We start from the raw sequence: 10573 nt of genomic DNA on the forward strand, positions 1-10573 counted from the left end.
CGAGATATATATATATATATATATATATATATATAGATAATGTGTTTAAATACTAAAATAAAATACTACTTACTACTATTCTTACTTCATGGTCTTTCACTTATCGCGGGGCTTCAGGGTATGGATCCCCCCGCAATAAACAAAGGACTATTGTAATGTGAAGTAAGTAAAGTTTATAGTGCTTCACAATAAATAGTTATAAGCTCCAAATCCACTTGTTCAGACTAGTTGTTATCTCTTCAGTCCAGTCAGAATTAAACTGTTTCTCCAAACTGGCTGTATCTACAACAGGTAAGCTATTAACTGTTCATAAGCTTTACATAAAACCTCACTTCAAAATATAACTTTACAGTTAAAATCATTGTTCCATCAGCAAGTGACTTAACTTCCAGCTTTACCCCCTCCCATCTCTTACTGATGGTCAAAAGTCATCCCTCAGATCCTCAGATCTGAGCACCATACGACCTGCGGCACATTCCATGCAGAGGACATGGACACACTTGGGCACAGGTGCAGCGAGGTGTGTGTGGGGGAGTTTAAGGGAGGCAGCATTTAAAGAGAGGAAGCAAAAAGAAGGAGAGACCCAGTTAGTGTCAGGACTAGGAGTGACGTGGCAGGCAGAGTGACACTGAGGACAGAAGGAGAGAGGGATGGAGACACGAGGACTGGAACAACAAGTTAGTGGTTGGCATCAACTGAATTATACACACCAGTGAAACTATTCAAACCTGCGGTGGTTAGTATCTAAATAACAGATCGGCATCAACATCTCTGCAGAAATCAAAGGCCAGACGTAAAGAATTTTTCTTGAATATGTTTTAAAACCTCCTGAATCTTTGGTGAGATAAATTATGTGAATTGATTGTCCCAGCCCGACTAAAAGTCCTTGTGGACACAACTTTTCACTTTGGTCTTTCAATAAAAGGTTTTTAAAAGCTTAAAAATGTATCGTTTGCTGCTTCCAGAAGAGGTCAGAAACATCCTGAACCTGTAAAAACCTCATCGCTACCATCCTGACCTGGTTCTGGTGTTCAAATGGACTCTGTGCAAACTAAGGCAAGAACCTACAGATCATCTCAGTAAGATCTTGTCAAGAAACTATTTCAACAGAACTACAGTCACCTCGTGATCATTGCTGCTTCATTCTGTTCTAATGGAAAGTCTGTAATTGTAAAGTGGAAGAAAGATGAAACATATTTTACATTTTGTAACAAACACAAATCTAAAAGTGTGACATGCATTTGTATTTCACCCCTTAAAACAAAAACAACTAGAACACGCCGATGTCTCCTGTCTCTGAGGGATTTTAATTGTGCATTTTTTTCATTCAACCTTTCTCTATACAGGTTAGTCTCATTGCAGTAGTGTAAGAGATGAGTGTTTTTCTAGGCTACAACTGAACAGGGAACACAAGTAAGGTGTAATGTTTTAGGTTAAACACATTCATGTGGGTAGAAGTTACACATTGTAGAAGAACAGAGGGAGTTTTTTTTTCTTGTCCTAGGCAGTGCAGCGTTAGCTATTTAACAGTCAGTAATGGTGTGCCACAAGGTTCAGTTTTAGGACCCACTCTCTTTACAATTTATGGATGTAGGCCAAAACGTTCCTGACACGTCCTTGCATCTCTATGCTGATGATACAATTGTTTATTGCTGAGCTAACACGGCTGCCATTGTTTTCCTGCTTCTACATTCTGCATTTGACATCATTCAATCTGACTTGTTCCATCTCAAACCGGTGCTAAATATTGATAAAATCAAACGGATGTTGTTTTCAAGCAGAAAGTTAGTGCCAGAAGTTCTTCCTCCTATCTCATCCATGCATAGTGTTCCTATTGAGTTTGTGGATTCTTACAGACCAGAAAATTTTGGTTGATGCACATCTCTCTTTTAAAACACATGTTAAAAACTTGATAAAGATATAAATTAAAACTGGGTTTCTTTTTCAGAAATAGATCTTGCTTAACTCTGAATGCCAAAAACTGCATTGTAACCGCTACTTTCTTACCGGCCATTGACTACAGTGACATTATTTACACGAATGCCCCTGCCAGCTCCTTGTAGATGTTGGATGCTGTCTATTATGGCACACTAAGATTCATAACTGGTTGTAACCACCGTACCCATCACTGCCCTCTGTACTCCTTGGTCAGTTGGTCATCATTGTCTACACGTAGGCTCTCACACTGATTCATCTTCATCTATAAATCTCTCCTTGGTCTGCTACCTTCTTATATCTCCTCCCACATGTCACGTCGTCAGTGCAGTTACAACATGCACTCTCAGGACATGATTACCTGCAGCGCTCCCTCATTGCGGACTGAACTCAGCAAAAAGGCCTTTTCCTACTCAGCTCCTGCAAACTGGAACACCTTGCAACATGAACTGAAGCTGTCCACGTTGATTTCTTTAAGGGATTATTGATAAGGCCAATAGAAAAATCAAAGCAAATATGTTTTTGTTTTTAGTATTTTACCTTGTTTTATAAGACACCATGATTTTATTGATTTGTCTGTTTTTATAACACTACTTTAATTTTATTTTTAATTACTTTTTGTTGAAAAAAGTACTTTATCTGTTATCTGACTAAAACAGGTCCCTCTTAAAAATTAGTCCTTGTGACTCAATGAGACTAACCTGTATAAATAAAGTTTTAAATTAAAAAGAGTGATGGATCCTGGAGAGAGGAGGAAGAGATTTTATCCGCCAGGCAGGGGGCGGCCAATGGTGGCATTGACCACTATAGATTAATTTTTGGCCCCCTTATTCATTTGAGGAAACTATACTTTTAAGCAATATAAAAACTAGAAAGCATAGTTTACTGAAATGGTTAAGTTTACATAAATATATGGTGGCCACCATCTTAGCTTTTGACAACTCAATTTTTAAAGAAATCTTTCATATGCTTGACGAAATCACATGTCAAAATGGACGTCGATAAGTCACTTATTTTTCAAGTTATCATGTTCACAACTTGGACAGATGGACAGACAGAGGATATTTCCAATTCCCCCTTTTCTTTCTGTGATGGTGGGCAACAGACGTTTTATGAACGGGCTTGTATTGTTTGTTTTGTACAGTAATCTCCCACACAGTGACATCTTTGCTCATCTTTGGACCATTCACAGATGAGAGACACCCACGTGGAGCAGCTAGGAGTAGATATTTTGCTTAAGGATGTCATGAAATTTGGGCATGGTGGGAAATCAAACTTGCGATTATCTGGTTCCAAGTGGGCTTCCCCACCACTGCTCCACAATTGGTCCTTAAAAGACACCTAATTAGTGAATAGAGGACACCAGTGTGTAATTCCATCTCACTATGGAGCCAGATGTTTCGTGAAGTCCTCATTAAAACATTAGAGATCAAACATGAAGACCAAGGAACACACCACAAAGCTTGGACATACAGTCCCACAGCTGAGGTGGGCCAAACTGTCTTCAGTACTCATATTAAATGTGCCCCACAAATCTGGCCCTTATGGAATTGTGACAAGAAGAACCTCATTGTTGAAAGTAAGAAGTCCAGTTTACAGCTTGACACAGCTGCTCGGCTCAGATCAGACCAAAACTTACTTTTTGACCTAAACTAAGTGTGTGTGGCAATAATTTCCTGTGCACTTCAACCAGAACACCTCTCCCACCATGCACTGTGAAACATGGTGGTGGAAGCATCATGCTGTAGATAACCTTGTCTTCAGCGGTTACAGGGAAGCTGCTCAGAGCTGATGGTGGATGGAGCTAAAAATAGGATCATCCTGGAACAAAACCTGTTAGAGGCTGTAAAAGACTTCCAGCAGGTCAACGGCTCAAAACATCCATCCAGATCTACAATGGAATGGGTCGGATCAAAGCAGAATCATGTGTCAGAATGAACCAGCCACAGTCCAGACCTGAGTCCAGCTGAGTATCTGACCTAAAACCTGCTGCTCAGAGTCCAATCTGACTGAGCTGCAGCTGTTTCATAAAGAAGAATGGGCAAAAATTTCAGTCTTCAGATGTTCAAAGCAGGTGGAGACAAACCCCAAAGGCCTGCAGCTGCATCTGCAGCTAAAGGAGGCTCTACGAGGCGGGGGGGGGGGGGGGGGGGGGATATAAATGCACATCAGACTTTTCAGATTTTTCTTTTCATCATGTATAATTTTCCTTCCGCTGAACATTCACAAGTGTTGGTCTGTCACATAAACTAAAATACTTTGAAGTTTGTGGTTGTAAAGTGACAAAACATGAAAATATTCAAGGCTTATAAATACTTTTCACGATGCTGTAGGTAAAAACCATCACCCTTATGGGCTTAGAGGTGGTTCAAACACTCAGCATGAGTGTCATCATCATTAGCAGTAATGTCATTAGTATGAGATGTATTTACACACATCCTAATATTCTTATTAACATCATGTTTCATTGAGGTTCTGACCCACCTCATCTTATTTTGCATGCTAACAAAAGCAACCTGAAGAAAAACTCTGATTTATGAAGACAGGATCAGGACAAGGTATCCACATACAGACCACAGTGTGACAGATGTGAGAGAATATTTCACAGCCTTCTACAGGTTTTGTAAACAGTCATGTTTTAGTTCATGTGAACTAAAACTCCTAATGTTTCAAAGAAATTTAAACAGCTTTTAGTGCCTAACCTTTAACTTCCTTGTGCAAATCTACTAAAACCTTGAACAAATACCAAAGTAGTTGTATTACTTTCATTTGGTCGTTGAATACAAAGGGACCACATGAGCTAGACTTGCCCACATGCCAAACGTCAGAAGTGAGAGTACGGTCGAGTCATACCTTTGATTGGACATCAGCATTGTGATCATTCTGAAGGAGCAGGGCGGCTGATTTGGTGTCATCTTTGCGAGCAGCAATGTGTAAGGCAGGCAGACGGACCTTGCCTTTGGTGTCGTTCTCCAGCAGGACAGAAACCACCTGGTTGTGTCCCTGCTGAAGGGCGATGGCCAGAGGGGTAAAACCATCCTGGAGGAGGGGAAACCAGACAGAAAACATAGGAAGAAGCAGTTTGTTGGGTTTACAAAGGGAGCATTATTTCATACAAGTGGTCCTCTGTCACTGAGGGATTTGAATTATAAATGTTTATATTTTTCAAGATGAGTGTTTTTCTGGACTGGGATTGAACAGAGAATGTAAGTAAACCTAAATGTTTTTGGTGCAAGATATTCAAATTAGGAGTTACACTGTGGAGAACTATAAAACCATACTGGATCGGTCGAGGCCCGGGTTAACAACGACCGCCACCAGTGCAGATGACAAACCTGGTGCCGGAGAAAATTGTGCTACTGTGAGTCGAAGACCACGAGGAGGGAAATGTGTCAGGAGACAGAGGGAGAAGAGGAAAGACAAGAATGAAGGACTGAGGGTTGTAACTAAATGTTGGGACAATGACAGGCAAAGGTAGAGAGCTGGCTGACATGATGCTGTGAAGGAAGGACGTTAGAAATGCAGCTGCCAGGAAAAAGACAAAGAGGAGATATATGGATGCAGTTAGAGAGGACATGGAGGTAGTTGGAGTGAGGACAGAGGATACAGAGGACAGAGAGAGATGGAGGAGGAGGACTCGCTGTGGAGACCCAAGAAGGAAAAGCTGAAAGAAGAAGAAGACTGTGGAGAACTATAAATACTAGAAAGCCTAGTTCCTCCAAATGATAGGGGTGTTTGGTTTACATATGGTGACCATCTTAGATTTTAATGTGGTATCACAACTTTTTATCGTGACCTTTCTTACGCTTAGATGTTGTCACACACCGAATCGCAAGTTGGTACCGCACTTATTTTTTAAGTTATCATGTTCACAGCACGGATGGGCAGCCTGAAGGGTGGTATTTCTAATTCCTGCTCTTTGCTCCACAACGGGGTACAAAATGTGCCAAAAATGTAAACACCCTGAGGGCTTCTTGAAGACTTTTTGCTTAAATAACTAATTAATAATTTCTGGGACTTTAGCATTTCCAATACGTTCTGTACGACTGTATAGGTTACGCAAAAAACAAGACTTCTGATCATCTCTCCATACTGGAGTGTCTGGGCTGCCATGTTGGTCATACTAAAGGGTTAATGTTACACTTTTCTAAAACATTAGAGTGTCTCCATGTGTACCTTAACAAATCAGATATAAACTAATATCTAGTCTCTTTCAAAGACAAAAATATGCAAAAATACAAGTAACTACTATTGACAATTTCAGAGCAAATGGACTGAAAAGACTTTTTTGTTCACTTTGTCAACAAAAACAGGTATTAAACCTGTTTATTGTACAACAAGAGCATTTCTGTCTAACAAATATAATGCGAAAGACTCAAGAATAGGATGATCTGCTGCATCTGTTTAACAGAGTCAAGGCGCCATCAGACATTTTAGTGCCAAACTAGAAAACTATAATTGCATCTCAGTATGCAGCTCGAACATTACCAGACAAAAGTCAACTTATTTTATACTGAAACTGTAAGAGACAGCATGTTTCTTGTATTTGATGAAGGTGCTGACTAACATGTTAGATGAATTATTGCCTGTATTCCTCATAACCTCAGAATCTTACTATTAATATCATAACTCTGCTTCTAAACATCCTCATGGTGACATAACGGTCTAGCTCAAAGGAATGCCACATTTATCAGCAGACACACAGCTAAACTCAACTCACTTCTGTAGCGATGCTCTGGTTGCCCCCGTTCTCCAGCAGGTACCGGACCACGTCCATGTGGTTCTCCTGGGCCGCCATGTACAGAGGCGTGAATCCATTCTGAACAAAAACACAACATGTTGCCAACTCACTGATGAGGATGAGTGCAACCTCAACATGGAGCTCCTTTTAATAATCACATCCATTAAAGACAGAGCTACTCCAGTGATGGCGTCTACCGGAGGTGGTACTGATGCCCTGAATGACCGAAGACTCACCTGAGACTGTGCGTTGATGTCCGCGCCCCGTTTGGACAAAATCTTCACCACTTCACCCTGACCAGCCAGGGAGGAGATGTGAAGGGCTGTGTTTCCTTTCTGGGTGAAGGAAAACAAACTCAGATCAATCATCTATTTTCTCTTAGTTTTACCATCGACTGTTTCCATGAGATAGAATCTGTCATCGTCCACGAGCTGAACGGTAAGGTGATGCTCTATAAAATTAGTAAGAGTTAAAGACAAAAGGAAACAAGCGGTATGCCGATGCCCCCTCATTGTTGAGAGATGTGAATAGTGCAGTGGTTCCCAAAGTGTGTGGAGTGCCCCTTAGGGGGGGTGCAAGGCCATTGCGCTGGGGGGTGGGGGGTGGGTGGTACACAGTAGAGTTGCATTCAGGCACAAAAAATCTGATCGACCTGGCCCCAGCCCGCAGTCAAAATTTCTGAACCCCACTTTACCAGACGAATTAACATTAATTACAGGTCCGAACCTGGAAAAATAACCAACATTTTAAATTAGTTAATAACGGTCGGGGACGCGCAGCTAAATAAAAGCGGCATAAGATTTGGAGCTGAGAGGTGTTTGTCCATTCATGGCCATAAAAAAGCATTTAAACCCTGTTTCTATCTGCATTCTTCTGAATTTCTGAGACACATGGACAGCTCTGACACACACGTCTGCTTTGGGATCTCACCTGTTTGGATCGTCGGCCGCGCGCGTCCGCTGAGTATGAACGCAGAATGAACGTCCATTTGGGCGATGGATTGCTGCCTGGCAGTACAGTCCCATCTGAAGCTTAACTGAACTTTTTACCTTTCAAGACCAGTCAGCTCGCGGTAAAATGGCCACGTGAGGCTGGTGGAAGTATGGCAGGCCATGTCATCATATAATTGGATCACGGCTGATCCTGACCTAATTAAAAGCCCTAGACCGACCCGGCCCACCCATTAATCACATTATAATGGCCTGGCCCGGCCCTAATCCGGTTCGGTCCGGGCCGGGCCGGGTTTCGGGTTAAAAATGACAGCCTTAGCACACAGTATGACTGAATGGAGAAAATTAAAGGAAAAAAACAAAACAAAGGCAAGAATGCTGGGACACTTCTAGTGTAACAGGTTAATAATTTTACTCTAATACTTCAAATTCCATGAAATCTGTCATGATTTTGTCCCATTCGTCTACGATGTTCGAAGCCGGCTCTTTTATTTTCCCAGGTGGAGAGAAGACTCGCGACGATGCGAATAATGGCAGAAAAGAATAAAGTTTTACCATTTAATTTCTATTAACGGCAGTAAAAGTTACAGTTACACTGCTGTTACTTCGTCCGACCCTACGCGACCAGGACCCGGAAACGAAGTGCTATTGAGCTCTCGAAGAAACTCGGCTTTCTTCGACTCTAGACTCTGCCCTTAGCCTGAGGGCGGAGTGCAACCTCATTGGATCAGTAGTGTATTATGTGTGGACCTGTATAGGTCATAACTGGTTTAAACTGATGATACCGTGGTGTTTAAAATATGCAAGCAAGCAGTAATCAAATCCATATAAGGAGTTGTTTCCGGGACTGCTCCTCTTTGAGCAGATTAAACAAATCTTTGTTTGGTCCGAGACAGACCCAAGATCTGTCCCTGGGCGGGCAAAGTAAGATTTTCTTTTGAGTTCAATGAGGACACATGTAGCAAGCTGTTAAGCAAACCAGTTAATTTTTTGTATTAGTAGCTACTTGCTTGAGCAGAACATTGAGTGTGTCCTACTTCACTTGACCACAGCCCACGTAGGTCATGTAGCCTAGCATGTTCAGAAACATGCCAGATGCTCATTTGGGAGGTAAGCTGTGCGCTGCGGCTCCTGATATAGGCCTATTACATTTTTCTTGCTTGATTCACGTTTATAAGTTATATGTACTTGTGTGGGAAAATGAATGTTGTTTCTTTGACCACAGAATGTTATCTGGCCTATTTGAGCCCAAATATTTGTTTTATTTGATATATTATTTATATATTTGTTTAGTAAGCTAATGCTAGCTTGTGTGTCACAGTTATGCTACCGCTAGCTTAATTTCGCACCATGTGTTGAATCTTTTTTTTTTTTCAAACTTTTCTTTATTTTGTATCAACAAAATAAAGACAAATCAAAACAGGTAATAGAAATTGGAGATTTTTTTGTTTTTTTTTGTGGAAATTTTCTTATAACCCAAAGGGGGCCCAGCAGAAAAAGTTTGGGGGACCACTAGAATAGTGAATGTTTTTAGTCTTTGAGATGAGTGTTTTCCTGCACTTGTGAACATTCACACAGTGAGGGGTGTTATGATTAAAAATTGTGATTTATGTATCTTCTCGTCACTAAAATACTTGAACATTAAAAACCTCACGACAGAAGACAATTAAACAAACTACACAAACAGATGTGACAGATTCAATGTGAAAACTCATCTAATTTTCATATTTGACCATTTATTGAATTAAATTCATTCAAAACTGTTTCAACCCACTTAAAACCAAAAACAGTGTTTTTATTTCATATAACAATAAGCTCTGAGAAGCCCCGAAGAAAACACTGAAGTGAGAAGAGCTGCACACTTTGAATGAATCATGCAAGTTATAAAACATCTGGCCTGCTGTATCCATCTATTCGCTAAAAGGCTTGTCTGGAAAACTCATTCTGTTGTTTTTAAAATGTCTTTTAAAGTACATCTTTATATTATATTTTAACCTTTTTGCTGTATTGTTTACACAAAAAGAACTCCTAAGAATTTTAAGGTATTCCATTGGTTAATGTAAAAGTGCTGTTTCACACAATTATAAATAAAAATAATTTATATTATATGATATAAAAAGCCATCGGGTGAACAGAAATCAATGTTTACATATCCCTAACTTGTCCACAACCACCTCACCCCCCCAAACCCCATCTGATGTGTTCTTCAGATCACATCTCCAATGTTTAGTAAATGCCACTTGATGCCTGCTTGCATGTTGGAGCAACACCAGCAAGAGCTACATCAGTGAAAAGGCTGGACCTTCTATGGTTACAGGACTTGGAATGATCAGCATGGCATCCATGTGACCTCCACTAAACATATCAGTTTCCCTCAGAGCTGCACGGTGGCTGCAGCTCTGAGTCTGCACTAAAACACCAGCACAGATGGGGTTTCTAGAGAACATCAGCATTAACACATAGCTGATCCTCTTTAAAAAATAACAGCGATGTTTGTTTCAAACCACATTCCTAAAGGAACTAAACAAATAGTCTGTCAGGTGTCAGGAGCTTGACTCCTGTGGAGTCTGACAGTCGTGCAGTGGTGGGTCAAGGCAGGTTTAAGAGCCAAGCATGACACAACCTGGACATGATGATACAATCACTCTGACATGGAGCTTTCATTTTACTGACAGAAACACAAGTGATCAGATGACCTGGAGAAATGTCTGCTCCGTTTACAGCTGCTTCCACCTCCATTACTCAGGTGTTCTCCTTGAGAACATGCTGATTTAGCTTTCACCTGTTTAGTAACTTCATCCTTCCTCATTTGTGATGTGTGTTTATGTGTTTTACCTGCTTCTAAAATTTTCTTTTATTTTAACCATTCAAATAAATTGTACATATGAATATGCATGTCTACCTTTCTGTCTGTCTGTCCATACACACACACACACACACACATATA

At 40.7% G+C, this 10573-nt stretch overlaps 1 protein-coding gene across 1 annotated transcript in view; it reads right to left on the bottom strand.

The window, feature by feature from the left end:
* The window catches only part of ank2b (ankyrin 2b, neuronal), a gene marked incomplete at its 3' end in the record, with an annotated part of 215575 nt that overhangs the window by 184748 nt on the left and 20254 nt on the right, over positions 1-10573 (bottom strand). Inside the window, 3 exon segments of the mRNA XM_037674797.1 lie at positions 4789-4974; positions 6656-6754; positions 6913-7011. Coding sequence (XP_037530725.1) covers positions 4789-4974; positions 6656-6754; positions 6913-7011 — 384 coding nt within the window.

Source organism: Nematolebias whitei, chromosome 1 (assembly GCF_014905685.2).
Source record: "Nematolebias whitei isolate Nwh7 chromosome 1, NemWhi1, whole genome shotgun sequence".
Lineage (NCBI taxonomy): Eukaryota > Metazoa > Chordata > Actinopteri > Cyprinodontiformes > Rivulidae > Nematolebias > Nematolebias whitei.